Genomic DNA, 16,418 nt, shown 5'->3' with positions numbered 1-16,418 from the left:
GGGGGATGAAATGAAATGCATTTATATTAAATTGTAGCTCAGAAAGCAAAACTTTATTCTGGAATTTTAAGGAAAAATTAAGAAGGTTCAATTTCCATATTCCCTAAATACAGTTGATTTGACTGGAGATCTCCTATATAACTGTGTAATTATTTGCCCAATGCCACAGTACTGCTCTAAGCACACCCTGAAGAAGCAGCTCTGTTCCTCATGGAAAAGAAATGCCTCTTGGGTGTTTGTTAGTCTCCTAAGGGTAACAAGTCAAGTCCTCTTCTGCTTTTACCTAGTCAGAACCTTCCAAATCTTTCCATTTCTTTCTTCTGTTTAAAAGTTATAGAAACATTCTTATGTGGAAACCTTGTTTTCAATTTGATTTCTGGACACATATATATAAAGAAACAACCCAGTTGTCCATCCAAGCAGAAGCCAAAGCCATGTAGCATACTCTACCTGCTGTGTCTGTTGTCTCTGGATTGCTCTCACTTTGGGAACAGGGCTCTCTCTGGAGGAGGAGGACTGCTGCCTGGATCGGCTTCCATTCTGCACAGGTTCAGCCACTAGGGCTGCAGATGCCACTGACATGCTCCCTGTGCTACGTAAGGAAGCACTGTGTGGAAGGGATGGAGGAGCTTTGGCTCGGGCACCTAACCCAGCCTGGTCCATTTTTCGGATTTGGGACTGCCCAGTACTATTTTGTCGAGGCAGAGCAAGAGGTATGTGTCTGTCTGGTACAGTGTGCCGCCTGGAGAAGTCTTCACTGTGCGAACTTCTTTTGGTGAAATCTTCCATGCTGCTATTGCTGGGTCCACTGAGTTTGAAGTCTTCACTATTGCTTTGGCTTCTAGAACTGGCAGTGCTTAGGTTCTCCAAACTAGAATCTACAGAGGCCTTTGGCATTGCTGGAACTGGGTTGTTGAGGTGATAGACAGGGTTCTGGAATGACAAGGGCTGGAGACTTCCTGGCTGGTTCAGGGCTGGGTGCAGGGGTCTTCTCACTTGAGGTGCACTCTGGGGAGTGCTCTGGGCTTCCCGAAGTTGTTTGATGCTGGCCACGTGGGTTATAGAAAGCTGGCTTCCTGCGAGGCGCAGAGGCACATCAAGCATGACAGACGCATGCTCTGCCTGAGCAGCATGAGTGTCCTGGAGGTCCATGAGGGAGATGCTCCGGCCATTAGGAAGGCTGCTTTCCTTTTCATCCTTTTCAGAGTAAGTCATGCTCTGGGAGGAGGCTTGCTGAACCAACAATAATGTTTTCCCTCTGAAATAGCTGTCTGTGTTCTCCTGGCTTGGAGATTTTAGTTTATGCAAATCACTGTGGAAAAGGAATGGCCCCTTAATTACTCTTGAGGCAAATTCAACATAATTAATAGTTCTTCAGTTTGGGCATAAGACTCTTTTGAAGTTTCACAGGCCCAATAGGGAAGTTACATTTCTTTAGAAACTAGATTTCATCATTCATCACTACAATCTTTAGAATAAAATCTAGCATTACTAGTTTTCTCCCAAAGGTTGAAACAATATTCCTCCCACCACTGTCTTCAGTTTTTAATGAGTTAGAACACTCTCTCAAATATCCTAATTCATACTTAGTTCTGTTGTAACCTTCAGAGAATATCTGTTCCTTGCTAAAGGCATAAATCATTCCAATTCAGAGCACAAAGTTGAGGGCTCAACATTTTGTACACCTATTCAGCAGGCATAGACAACTCTAAAGTGGTTTTAACTGAGGGTCTAGGGCAGTGGTTCTTAACTTGTAGGTCTTAAACACGTTGGAGGTTGCTTATCAGATCTCCTGCATATTAGGTAATTACATTCCAACTCATAACAGTATCAAAATTAGTTATAAAGTAGCAAGAAAATTATCTTACAATTGGGGGTCACCACAACATGAGGAACTGAATTAAAGGGTTGCAGCATTAGGAAAGTTGAGAACCACTGGTCTAGGGAGTAGTAGATTACACGAAAACATCAATTTTATAGCCCTTCATCTTCCATGAAACATGACATATATTTATATTATTAATATATTTATATTATAAAATGCTATAGTATCATCCTGGAAAATAAGTAGTACTGGCTGTTGTGCATTGTGACAAACAACTGGATTTATCTCAGATGATTTTTTTTAGTTGCTCATAGCTTATAAGTTGCAAACTTAAAAAAATAAGGTAAGTAGGTTTCTGTCAAATTTAAACATTATCTGTTTGAGGAGCAGCATTCAAATCCTCTCTTTCATACCTGTCAGTGGGGTCTTCAAATATTTTCTGCAGCCCAGAGGAGAGGCTTCCACTGACATTGGGACTGGAGCTATGCTCAGCAAAGCGTCTCAGCTGCTGTTGTATTGGTGTAGGATTAGTCAGAGACTTGGTAATATCAGCAAGAACACGAGGGAGAGGCCCCAGTTTTGCCACAGTTGCCTGTAGGAAGGAATTTTCACCCTAATTGGACAATAAGCATTGTGACATCCACAACATATTGTTTTGGGGACAATGATGCCCATTGATGGAAGGATGTAGGTTGGAGGGAGGGTAGGTATTGTACATGGGAGTGGCAAGTTCATAATGCATTGTTATGGAGCAGCAGAACCATGGCGTCGAGATGAATGGAGGAGGCGGAACAAGGTGCAGTAGACATTGAGGAAAGAAAGAAAATAGAAATTAGGATTATGCAAATAAAAATTAAAAGTCATGCTCAAAACAAACAAACAAACAAACAAACAAACAAACAAACAAACAAACTATTGCCATTCCGACTAAAATATGCATGCAAAGCACACTAAGTCTTTGAGTGACTACCAGACCAAGATGGAGAGGGAAAGGGAAGAACCAAACACCTTTTAACCAAAGGAACTTCGGGATCAGATGACTGCCAGCGTGATGAAACTTCCGAAGGAAAAGGATTATGTGAGGAAAGCAATGCATGCCAACATACAGGAAGGTGCTGCACTCAGGGACCCAGAGAACTGCAGGATGTGCAGTTAGTTTGCAGTACAATCCACTATTCCAGTAACTCTTGGAAACCTTGACTCACTGCAACTGAGTCTTTTGTTAAAAACCAAACCAAACCAAAATAGTAAAATCAGGGGGTTTTCTCTCCTCTGAGATGTGTATAGATATACTCCTGATTTCCTTGACTAAAGACTAAAAATGAAGAAGTGTGTTCACATAGAAAAATCTGTTAAAAAAGACTTTGATTATGAATAAACAAGACCTATTTCATGAAATAATTGTATGTGTATCTTACTGATGTAGCTATCTAAAAACACCTTTTAAAATAATTGTTTTATCTTATCTTAATCATTTTTTCCCCTGATGGCATTCTTATCCCCATGGGTTCTCATGGCATCCCTCAATCACTATGCAGTTTAGGATAAGCAGCCATGGATACTTTTAGATCGTTATCTTCTCAATGATCAGTGTGTCTGGCAATCAAACCCAGGTCCTTGTTCATGCCAGGCAGGTACTCTACCATTGTATTATACTGTATGCTTTCCTTGCTGACATTCAAACCTAAGGTCCTCTCATGCCAGGCAGGTGCTCTAAATCTTAGCTGCATGCTCCAGCTAACTGGCACTCTTCCACTCTGCTAGGGCAGGTATGAATGTCATCTGAAGAATGCCTTTACTTGCTCAACAATGTAAGCTAAGAGTCACATAAGAAGAATTTACTTTCCACATAACTTCAACTGAGTATCCACATAGCATGTCTTAAAGTAAAGAAGTAGTTCTTGAGGATAAAGAATGGTTTATGGTTTTATAAACATTTTAAGTACCAGTGGGCATACTGATAACTATATTTTTTCTAGAAAGTAAAATTTACTAAGAAGTTTATTCCTATACACTAGATAATATTTTATAGATAAGAAAATTTAAGAAAAATAAATCCTTATAGAAAAATAACATTGACTACTGAACTATTTTAAACTATAGAATCTATTCCTCTTTGGAAAATCCAGAATGAAGAAAATGATTGGTATGTTTTACACTTAGTTGTTAAAATGAAATAAAGTTCATTTGTCATAAGAAAATGATTATTTTTATGTTCTTAATTCACATTGGTAGATAAAGAAAACATCTGTATTTTCAGATCCTATGTGATTCTTACTGCTGAAAATTATATCCAACCCTGACTTACACAATGGGAAGAACAATTTCTCCATGGTGAAATTAACTTGAATATGATGAACAATATTTTTTAAACTTGTACTTTAAAAAGATCTTGTCTTTAGAAATTACCAGAAGTTTCTTTTACATAGATAAAGATGCATATACTAATATCTGATAATAGTTTCTAGGCAAGTTGTCATATATATAAATTTACAGAAATATTGTCTTTAGAAATTACCAGATGAAGTTTCTTCTTATACATGGATGCATATAGTAAATCTGAAAATAGTTTCTAAGCAAGTTGTCATATATATAAATTTACAGAATATTTGATTAGTTCAGGTAATTACTTAAACATATATTAATGATTCCATGGCTCTCCAAGAATTTTGGTGTACATCACCTACTTAATGATGGTGTCTAGAACAAAAGGCTGCTGTCACCAGCAGAAAGGCTGTTTGCTGTCATCATGATGATCTCTAGAATCTGGATACTAAGGTTCTGTATCTCCCATTTCCCACCACTCCCCGACTTTACCTTATCAAGCTGGGAAACCACTTCCCACAGTAAGGAATGCAAAACTGACAGCTCTCTGCCCAGATCAATGTAACCATCAAAGCCTGGGGTGTTTGAGATGGTGTCTGGATTAGAGATCTCCAAAAGGAACCGCTTCATTCCACCCCATTCATGTTCTAAAAAATCATTCATGAATGCCATGTATTCCTCTTTGTTACCAAACCTGAGTTAGGTGAGAAAATAAGAAAGAACGTAAGTCAAGAAAGATATGTTAACATTTTGAGTTGACTTACAAAGAGGTATCATGTCTTTTATTTTGTGATGATAAGGATTTTAAGTTGTAACTGCTAAAATATTCTTTCTTAATATTTCTTTAACTCATGTTGAAAAACTCAAAAGTAAAGACAAAAATTCCTGTTTTGGTCTTCAAAATTTTCACATACTATAATCCTTAGTTATCTACCAAATGCCCATCAATACAATCTTAAATTTTGCTTGCTATTTTTTTATTTCTAGTTTCCAAATATATTTCATAATAGTCTCTTTCTTACCCATGGTTCATATTGAAAGACCTCTAATGGATGCCTGAAACTGCAGGTATCATTGAACTCCCTAATACACTCTTAAACCAAAACCAAAACCAAACCAAACCAAACAAAAACAAAAACACCCAAATTTAAAAGGACTTTATAGTTTCTCTTCATCACATCCAAATTGCCAGCATAACAATTTCTACTTGGGTGGGGACTATTAATGAATAATATAAGGTTATTTGAATACAAGCATTATGATACGTCATTAGTTAATCTGAAAACCAAGAGCCTATTAATGTAGGTGGTATACACTGCATGGATACAGAGAACAAATGGATGACTGAGCTAGTCAGACATCAGGAGATATCTCCTACTCACAATGGTTTGAATGCTGCATTTAACATTTTTGAATCACAGTTGATCTCGGGTAACTAAAACCATCAACTGCAGTCCTTACACAAGAGGAGACTGTATGGGAGGGGACTTTTTCTAAGTCTCTGTTCATGTTCTTTATTTCATCAAAGAAGAAATTTCTGCCCATTTATTTTCCTACTTCAAGTCTATAAAACCTGCCCCAACATAACCTACAAATAATTTTATTAGAAGTAACTCAAATATGGGCAAATTTTCCTGTGTTAGCTATAAGGTCCACTTCAAAAAAATTCTATTAGAGGGCTGGAGAGATGGTTCAACAATTAAGAGCACTAGTTGCTCTTCCAGAGGACCTATTCCTAGCACCTACATGGTGGTTTGCAACTGTCTCTAACTCCAGTTCTAGAGAATCCGATGCCCTCTTCTGGCCTCTATAGGCACCAAACATGCATGTGGTACATAGGCTTACACATAAGCAAAACACCCATACACATAAAATTAAATTTTAAAAAAATTTACAAAATAATATATGAGAAGACAGTCTGCTTCAATGGCAGTTTTTCTTCCATACATTGTTGGTAGAAGCTTGTCTGTCTCAATATTAAATATATCTGTGATCACTTTAGCAGTCTGAATTCTTTCCTGGTCCTTCCTTCTCTCCCCCTCTCTTCTGAAGTCTCACTGGCTGACTGGCCTAAACTAGATTGGCCTTGGACTTAAAAAGATCCACCTGCTTCTACCTCCTGAGTGCAGGGATTGAAGGTGTGAGCCACTGTTCTTGGCTTCCTAACTTCCTTTGGAAAATAAATTTAAGCCTACAGAAAGTTAAAAGAATATATAATGAACATCCAAATGCTTTTCATCTATATCAACCAACTGTTCACCTTTTTTTTGTTTGCCAGGTTTGCTTTCATTCTCTACAGATATATATCCTTTTCTTAAAATCTAGAATCTAGAATCATTTTAAACTAAATTACAGATACTACCTCTACATACTTTAGAGTCCATTGTTTCCAGAATAAGGAGTATCTTATATAAATCAATGCCATTTTCACATTAAAGATTTTAAAACATTATTCATGATTCACCTCATGTAATTAGATTCTACTGTTTTTTTGCCAAATAATAAAAATTATTTTGATAATTATATGTGCATGTATGTGATTGTGAGTGTGGGTGCCCCTTGACAGCAGAGGTGATGGATTCCCTGGGAACTAGATTTGCAGGCAGCTGTGGGTGGTTAGAACCAAACTTGGGTCCGCTGAAGTAGTTATAAGTGATCATAACTGCTGAGCTGTCTTTCCAGTACCCAAACAGCTAAAACAACCTTTACATTAGTTTATTTTGTATGTGTGGGATGGTGGTGTTTGCACATCATGGTGCACATGTGGAGGTCAGAGGTCAACATGTTGACGCTGTTTTTTACGTCTACCATGTGGGTTTGGGGTATTAAACTCAAGTTGTCAGGTCTGACAGATGGTGTCCTTACCTGATGAATGATCTTGATGGACCCCCAAATAATTTTTACAGCATCTTTTTCTAACTTATAATACCAATAAATTTCAAGTATTATACATAAGCAAAAAATCCATACACATAAAATTAAATTTAAAAAAATTTACAAAATAACATATGAGAAGACAGTCTGCTTCAATGGCAGTGTTTCTGAATTTGGTTTCTTTTGATTGTCTAAAATGCCCTTCCATCTTCTGCATTTTTCTTAATACCACCTGTTAGAAGTGGCCAGCCTATTTGCAACAGATGATGTAACCGCAGTATTTGCCTGCTTTCATGACACTTCTGTTTTTGATGGATGCTTGGGATTGAACCTGGACCTAGTGCATGCGATGTAAGAATACCACTAGCCTTTTCCCAGCACTCTCATTCCTATACTGGTTTCACATTGCTAAAATAATGCAAATGTTATCATTTGTCATTCTATCTTTAATTAGTACTTTAATTTAGTTATCACCACTTACATATTATTGGATATCCTTTATAAACATTTTCAGTTGTTACTAAATGTTTGTACCAGTGTTATTTAATATTTGTTTCCGTTTTAAAATTTTTATTGACAATGCAATAAAAAATCTAGTAAGAGTGGGAATGCGGCTCTCAGCCTCATCTAAAAACTCATGTGTTTCTTTAAAGCCAGGTGTTTTTTAAAGGGTTAGGGTAGTTTCACCTACTTGGCAAAGTTGGCCAGGTTCTGAATGACCTTGGCAATAAGAGTCAGAGTCCGAGATGTGCGGTCATCAGGATACTCCTGCATCAGGCTGAAAAGACTGGGAGACATAATGGCTGGGCAAAGGAAACGGAGAAACAGTGAGGCACTGATGAGCCGCTCACTGATGTCTTGCTTGCCTCGGTTCAGGCACTGCTGTTTCCATGATGCAAACACTTCTTTCAACTCACGGGGGAAGACACTACAAAAGGGGGAAATATAGACAAAAAACCCCCAAACCTCTAAATATAAAGTGTCATAACATATGAAAGTGACCCTCTGACCCAGGATGCCTCTGTTCTACAACTGAGCTAGGAAGAGGACCTACTAGACACTCAGAGATGGGAGTCAGTCTGATTCATAGCTGGCAGGAGGTGGAATAGTCAAAGAAGGCCAAGTGGAGATTAGAAACTGAAAGTAACAAGTTTTGGATTAGTACGAATTTAGTTTAGCAGAGTGGAAAAACAGCTTGAGGCTCCTTACTAAACAACCTGGTTTAACACAGCTTACTGTAATATCCCTAAAGGCTGTTCATAAAAATCTTCCCAAACTCACCACTTGTTTGTGGCAGAGCAAAAGATCAAAATTTATGAACACATCTGCTCCGTACTAGCAAATATTAAAAAAATAATAAATAATAAAACAAAACAACCCCACCGCCACCTCCAACCTCTACTTGTAGGTATTGGAAAGTACAGCTCTAACAGTTGGGAAGGGTTATTTAGAGAGGAGTTCAGAAGTCCTGCTCACAATGAAGAGTTAGAGTTTAGACAGGCCCAAGGGAGGGAAATCTTGCAATTTCCTTCAAGTCATATGGAAAAGGTGACAAGGACACAAGCTCACCAGTATGAATTGATGATCTTGCAGAAAGCCAACTCACAGCACATTTTCAGGTTGCTCTGATGGTCTATCAGCTCACTAGATGAGCACTTGCTGGGATCCACTTCACAGTTCTCATCTGATTCATACAAGGCTTTGATGAACTCCCCTAACCAAAGAGAAAAGATGACAAGTACTATAACTAAACTATGCTTTCCTAATTAGAACAAGAAACTCTGAGCAAGGAGGAACCATGAACTGTACTTCTCCCATGCATTACATTTATTCTTTTTATCCTGGAAGCAGAATAGAATCAATCACCAGCATCATCATTATTTAAAAAAATTGCAATGATTTGATTTAAAAATATAGTATCTTTTATTGGAAAACCAAAATATATTTAATTATCAAGAACTTTTACAGAGTTCCTCCAACTAGTATAAGTAATCTCATTATTCCAGAGGGGAAAAATAACTCCCAAGTTTTACTGAACAGATAACCAACTAAAGTTTTAGGAGTAATGTGGTGTCAAACACAGGCACAAACAAGGCTCTTCAGTGCTACCGCTAGCACTGGGGACAGTAATTTAACCTTCCACACAAAACTGCAGGATTTCTCTTTATATATACTTTATATGCTTTCCCACAGACACTGGTTTATAATCACTGGCCGGATAGCATATTCTTAGGAATCTTTGGATATCTACAAGGATATGCTTACTATTCTTTGGAATCACTTATCTGTTTACCTCTGTAAGGTATACTACTTCAGTGTCTTCTGACGGTCCATGTTTATACTTTTGTGCATATTTGTTCACATGTAAATCTCAATTATGTTCAAATTCATTACCCCCTCCCTTGTATCACTCTCAAAAAAGCAGGGTAGGAGCTTAGTAAGGTTTTATAGGAGATGGAAGCATAGCTTGCTTACAGGTCCCTCTTCATTAAAGAGTGGACCTTTTAAAGATCTTTCTCAATTTGTGGATGTGACTTGAGGTTCAAGTTAGTCATAAGAGGGTTTTGAAGGACAGTAATTTCTTAAAAAAAATAACAGGGACAAAATGAAACTTTTTTTGTCAAAATAATTATAACTGAGGTAAAGGAAAGCTTTTAAAATTAGCTATTACAAGGGATGGGAAACCTATTTAGAAGTAACATTCTTGGGGAACAGGAATCAAAGTATTACATACACATGCACCATGCACACACGCATGCATGCAAGCGCGCATGCACGCGTGTGCACACACACAGATTATGAACATGTTCTATTATATTAAGAGTGCTATGGTAACATCCTGGATTCCTCATGTAACTAAGGGGCCTTGAAACATTACTTAATTAGACTGAGCTTTGTCTGTTTTATTTAGGTATCAGACCTGTCTTTTAGAGTTGTAGTAAGGAGAAAAAGAGAGAGAAAGAAAGAAAAAAAATCCTTTAGAATGCATTATGTACAAAACATGCTACTTTAAAATAGTTTTAATTAAGTAAAGTCATCAAACTGGTAACAATCGCCACAAGGCAGTGTTCATTTCAGTTAATGTTCCATTCAACCTGTTTCATTTGAAAGGTACATAGCTGTAAAACTTAAAACTACCACATCCAATAATTCAGTAATAACTGCCTACAATATAAATCTGTAACATTCTGCTATGAGTGTTCACTTAGGTCATACCTATTCTAAGGAAATATTAATAATATAAGCAATACCTATTTTTCTTTCATTCTTCAAGTAAACAATCCAATAAATTACTCAGGGTCCAGACAAAAATTGTACCAGCACTAAAAAGCCTAGAGATTTTCCTGATAATGATATAATAAAAAAATCTATTAAAAACCAAAAATTTGGGCCAGGCAGTAGTGGTGCATGCCTTTAATCCCAGCAATTGGGAGGCAGAGGCAGGTGAATCTCTGTGAGTTCAAGGCCAGCCTGGTTTACAAGAGCTAGTAACAGGACAGGCACCAAAGCTACAGAGAAACCCTGTCTCAAAAAGAAACAAACAACAACAACAACAACAAAAAACCAAACCAAACCACCACCACCACCACCACCACCAACAACAACAACAACAAAAAAAACCCAAAAAACTGTTTTCATTTTTGGAATTATAATGCATGCCTTAAAATGTGTAGTATGCTAAAATTAAGATGAAGCTTTTATAGATTTGTACCTAAAAAGGTACTTACTTGAAAATTATTTGAGTTTGCTCCTTTGCCTTTGGGGGGAAAAAGAGCTAAAAGGGGCAATCACTGAGTTTAAATACTTAGTGTGTATTCAAAATGTTCTATCATGTTTTCTTCTTTGAATTGTAAGAAAGCATTGTATTTGTTTTGTTTGTATGAATATAAACACAGGTGAAGAGATGAGCATGACTTTACACATGGAGGCCAGGAGTGTCAGATCCTGGGAGCTGGAGGCACAGCTGTTTGCAGATTCCCAGCTTGTTATGTGGGTACTGTTATCCAAACGATGGACTTCATGATTATGCAGCAAACAAGTTTTCTTAACTGCTTAGCCATATTTCCACCCCCTTCTTTGAAAACATTTTTTTAATTAAAAAAATTTTAGATTTATTTTATGTGTATGTGTCTGTATGTGTACCACCCAAGTGTCTGGTGTCAGCAGAGATCAGAAGGTGGCATCAAATTCACTGCAACTGGATTGATGAATGGTTGTCAGTCACTATGTGGGTGCTGGGAACTCAACCTGGGTTCTCTGCAAGAGCAGTTAAGTGCTCTTAATCACCAGCCATCTCTCCAATTCCCCACCCCCATCTTTTTAGTAAAGGTCTCACCAACTCCAGACTAACTGCAAACTCACTAAGTAGTCCTGCCTTTACCTTGGGACTGATGAGAATGCAAGCATTTGCCACCACGCTCAGTTCTATTACATGTTTTCTATGTTAATTGCTAAATGGTTACTATCATCAACATTTCATGTGAGGTTTAACAGGTGTTGACATTATTACTGCTGATAGGCATTTGCCTCTAACACCAGTCTGGAAATTATGCCTTCTAAGAGACTTATGTTTCACAGATACTATTTCTTCTTTGTCACAAGACAGCAACAAGAAATTGACTTTAATCAGACAGGTAAAGGGAGCAAACAGATGGAAGACTTAATTCTAAATAGAACAGAGCTTTTTTTTTTTTTTTTTTTCTTTCCTCCAGTAGAGAGTAATGCTTTTATTAAGATCAAGACAGGCTAAGAACCTGGCCGATACTGTACATTATGATGGCAACTTCCTTTGAGAATGGGTGGGCTATACTCATGGCCTTATGTGTGTCAGGAAAGTGCTCTACCAATGAACGACATAAACAGCACTTCTTTTTTTCTTTTTGCTTAAAGTGTATTGATACAACAAAACTTCAATAGGAAGAAGAAAGTCTAGTCTCAGTACTGAGAATCTTATGAATTAATTGTTTTCATGCTCTGGGAAGCTGCAGCCATTTTCTTTATCCTAACCCATGTTCTTAGGTCACAGAAATGTTAACCAGAGATCTTTGTGAGGTTATCTAAATTGTTTTCCATGTACAATGAATTAATTTTCATGCCTTACTGAGCTAATCATATATTTAATTATTCACTATTTTATCAAAAGACTTGGTAATCATTTGTCATTTTGGAGCTTTAATTCAGAAATACATTTAAGCAAACAGATCTTTAGAATATGAATATTCTCACCTTCATGTTCACAGAATGGAGAACACTGTTAGAGATGCTTCATTGTTGCCTTTTATAGGACAACACAGATTGAGTCTTCCTCTGTCTGTAATAACCCGAAGGGATGTTGCCTGCTGTAAGCCCATTGTGACCACTCTGCTTGTTTAACTATTACCTGCCTGTCTTAAAGGGTACTGGACGACTCCTTTAGCAATATGTGTATCAATTTGTGCCAGCACGTTCATTGTGCGTGACTTTCTAAGTCTGAACTGCCCCTTCCTGAGAAGAGAGCAGCATTTGGAAGCGCTGAATCTCAGATGTAGTGACAGAGTCTAGCTGAGGGTTTTTGTTGTTGTTTTAACTAAATTTTGATGCTGTTAGTACGTGTGTAGAGGCAGGAAGACCCTCTTTCATTTTGAGTGGTTCTTTCTGCCGGACATTGGGAGAGCTGGACAGATGAGAGAAAGTTTTGCTGCCCTAGGTCACTGGTGTAAACAGCATGGCAGTCTAGTGGAGTTGACTTTGTCAAGGGAAGGGACTGAACCTGCACCCAGTAACACTTGTAAGATGCCTGCGATCGCCTCCGGGCTTGTGAGTGTGGCTGAGCAGTGTAACTGAGTGACACCCCTTTAAGTCTGGGCAAAAGTTGGCTCCCGTCACTGTTGCTGCATGTCCTCTATTAAACACGCATCCAGCAAAAGCACATCTGCAAGGGGCACTGTGAGTTTGTGGCCCTGGCCTGGCCTCCACTGTCATTGTCCCGGAATCTAAGATTGACAGTTTAAAAGTCTGTATTATTTTCTTCTTTCTTGTTTCCCCTGTCTCCCATCTTTGCATTTAAGTGGTCGTTATCATCTCAATACAGTGTTTCAAAGTGTGAGGATTCTTATTTGTTAATTGATAACTGCGTTAGTACACAATACAGAACAGGTCAAGAATCCCGTTCTCTGGCCTCAGCTTGAACTATAATGACGCTGGGTAAATATCTTTCAAAGAAATAATTGAAAAGCACGAAGGCCTTGTGGCCTGTTATAATGAGAAGGGCACACATCTGGGGGTGTGGAGAGTACTTCCTTTTCTCACTGGGAAATCTCAAGCACAAGAGCTAAAAGCTTCCATCAGTCCTCACATACCTCCACAGCACAGAATATTTCTGAGCTCTAATTGGCCCCTAACAGCATCAAAATTTAGTTAAAAGAAGTGACAAAAAAACAAAACAAAACAAAAACACCACCCAGAGTCTGTCCCTACATTTCAGAACTAAAGCAAATACTAACACAAAATGTATAACTATACTTAAGTGCCTATGTAAATGGAATTAATAGCATCTTTCCTGTGTTAATGAAAATCAACTGTTTTCTCATAATTCTTATTAGATCTTACATTAAAGCAATTGAGTAGATTTGAAGATAAACAGAAGTGAAAAAAAAACAACAACTCTTGTTTAGAGTAGAAATTGTCACTACTATTCTGCTTCCTGTAAACACAGCCCTATTTCTCAACCAGTTACTACTTTTTACCCCTTCTTAATTCCTTTCCTCTTTTTTTTTTTTTTTTTTTTTTTTTTGGTTTTTCGAGACAGGGTTTCTCTGTGGTTTCGGAGCCTGTCCTGGAACTAGCTCTTGTAGACTAGGCTGGTCTCGAACTCACAGAGATCTGCCTGCCTCTGCCTCCCGAGTGCTGGGATTAAAGGCGTGCACCACCACTGCCCGGCTTCCTTTCCTCTTTTTCCCCCTCAATTCTTTTTTTTTTTAAAGACAGGTTTCTTTGTGTAACCCTAGCTATCCTGAAACTCACTTTGTAGACCAGGATGTCATGAAGCTCACAGATCTGCCTGCTTCTGCCTTGTGAGTGCTGGGATTGAAGGTATGTGCCACCATTGCCCAGCTCCTTTTCTCTTGATACAACAGTCTGAAGAATCACAAGTAATATTTAAACTGTGAAATAATTTGACAACTATTTTTCTTACCATCTAATTTTTTTGTTAAAGGTAGTATTGGGCTAGCAAGATGGTTCTGTGAGCAAAGATGCTTTCTACAATGCCTGATGACTTAAATTGGATCCCTGGCACCCACATGGTGGAAGGAGATAACCAACTACAAGTTGTGTTTGTTCTCTGTCTCTTTCTGTCTATTGTCTCTATCTCTCTCTCACACACACACCCATACACACAAATAAATAGAACATGTAAGAATAAAAACAATAGTCTTGGGTATTGAATTTAGGGTATCACGAATGCTTAAAAATGGGCAGTTAAGTGCTCGTAATCACCTAGCCATCTCTCCAACTCCACTGAACTACCACTGAGCTGCATCTTCAGCTTCTGACCCTCCTTGTCCTCAACATCTAACCAGTTTGTTACTTTTAGAGATTCTTTATTTCTGACTGGACTTAGAAGTAGACACTCTCAGCAAAGTCAGCCTACATCTCTTGGCAATCTGTTCCTACAGCATTTCTTCGGCTTCTTTCATTATCTGGGCCAAAAGTTTAGCATATTTGAAGCCTCCTCCTCCTTTTCCTTAGTGTGTTGTTTCTTTAGAGCACTTGCAGGATTCGTGATGTTACAAGATGCTGAATCTTGCGGGCTTCTCACCTTCCTTGCTTAAGAGCTTTCTTGACAACATATTGGTGGCCATCATCTTTAGAGAGTTGAAAAGTTTGCAGATTGTGCTAGTAATTTGGGGCTCTAAACAGTAACAAAGTTGAGAACACTCAGCTTGGTATCCACAATGCATCCAAATCCAGATTTGCTCTTCCTCTCTCCAGTTATCCTAGGTTTATCACAAGAAAGCCCCTTACTCACCAGATGTGGGTCAAAATACTCTATTTCAAGGGAAAACCTTGTTTATTGTTCTTACAATTGATTCAGACCACATAACCCTTCCACTCTTCACCCAGAGCATCAGTAAGAATGCCTGTGTCCATGTGCTTCTCATCCACCCAATCAGTTTTGGACATATTCACTGTCATCCTGATGGAGCTGACCACCTAGGAGGTACTATGAAAAACAGCGCTTCTCTGACTCTTTTACTCTCTTTTTTATTGGTATTTGAGGCTGCATTTCCATGGTTTTCTTTTTTGCATTTTTCCCCTCTGATCATTTTTCTTGTTTTTTATCTCCCTTTTTCATGAGATGTGTTTTTGGCTCTATCCTTTTTGTTTTGGTAATTTTTTAGCTTTATTTAACTCCTCTACATAAGTCAGTCCCCGAGTTCTCACATCTGTCTAGACATATGCTCTAATTTGCTTTTTTCACCTAAACTCCCCCCAAATTTCTATAAGAACTTCAAGTCAACACATATAAGGTAACATATAATTTCCCCCTTTAAGGCCTACTACTTCCATGATTTCTGTTATGTTTCTTCTAAGAATGTTATCAAGGGGCTGGAGAGATGACTCTACATTTAAGAGTCTGTACTGCTCTTGTAGAGGACCTGAGTTTGATTCCCACATTCACATCTGGCAAGCAATAACTGTCTGTTAACTCAAGCTCCATGAGTACCTGCACTCAAGTGTACATACCCATGAAAAGACATACATGATTAAAAATAAAATACCCCCAAAGAAACTCACTATCCTTAGTCATTTAGAAAGTCTACAAATTCTCTATAATATTTAATCAATCTTTCCTACAAACTGAACAAATTGCCAAGTCAGTTCAACTTCTAACTAGTAACTAATTTTTAACCAATCAGGTGAGTGGCTTAGTCACCAACAACTAATGATTGGGCAAAAATTAGTTACTAGTTAGAGACCTTAAAACAGAAGCATAGAACTGTAGGAACTATCAAATATTTATTTATGATGAGAATTTTGAAAGCATAATAAATGGCAGGTTAGTCCTTTTAAGACTGAAGTAATGCAGCCATATCACAGTATGAACACCCAGTGTACCTTTGGAAAATTAGACACCTAAGTTCTAGTAGTGAAATCCATCAGTACTATTATATATCCTGGAGTCAGAAATGCAGAGGTTTGGGGTGGCTATATATGCTGAAGGGTTTTTTATTTTCATATATGTTATAACGAACATGTGTGGTTACTCTATTGGTAAGTACTGCAGAGACAGTTAATGGTTGAAGTCTAAATCACTCAAGTCAGATGAACATACACAGTTTGAGTTTAACTTCTTTGACCTAGGAGGTAGAAGAAGTTAAAACTGAAAGGGAAAGAGGATAAATATCTTCCT

At 37.9% G+C, this 16,418-nt stretch overlaps 1 protein-coding gene across 6 annotated transcripts in view; it reads right to left on the bottom strand.

Annotated features, from left to right (window-relative positions):
- Window positions 1–16,418, bottom strand: part of Rasal2 (RAS protein activator like 2) — a 302,622-nt gene that overhangs the window by 23,010 nt on the left and 263,194 nt on the right. For 4 of the 6 annotated variants that reach the window (XM_057770587.1, XM_057770588.1, XM_057770591.1 and 1 more), the window contains 5 exons: window positions 8,594–8,738; window positions 7,716–7,952; window positions 4,643–4,844; window positions 2,239–2,438; window positions 451–1,312 (listed from right to left, as the gene is read on the bottom strand). In XM_057770587.1, the coding sequence (XP_057626570.1) occupies window positions 451–1,312; window positions 2,239–2,438; window positions 4,643–4,844; window positions 7,716–7,952; window positions 8,594–8,738 (1,646 nt within the window). The remainder of the gene's footprint in view (window positions 1–450; window positions 1,313–2,238; window positions 2,439–4,642; window positions 4,845–7,715; window positions 7,953–8,593; window positions 8,739–16,418) is intronic. The other 2 variants (XM_057770589.1, XM_057770590.1) reach the window with 1 other exon arrangement.

Source organism: Chionomys nivalis, chromosome 5 (genome assembly GCF_950005125.1).
Source record: "Chionomys nivalis chromosome 5, mChiNiv1.1, whole genome shotgun sequence".
In the NCBI taxonomy this organism is placed as follows: Eukaryota; Metazoa; Chordata; class Mammalia; order Rodentia; family Cricetidae; genus Chionomys; species Chionomys nivalis.
Note: the sequence above shows the minus strand (reverse complement) of the source record. Positions and strands in the feature narration are given on the sequence as shown.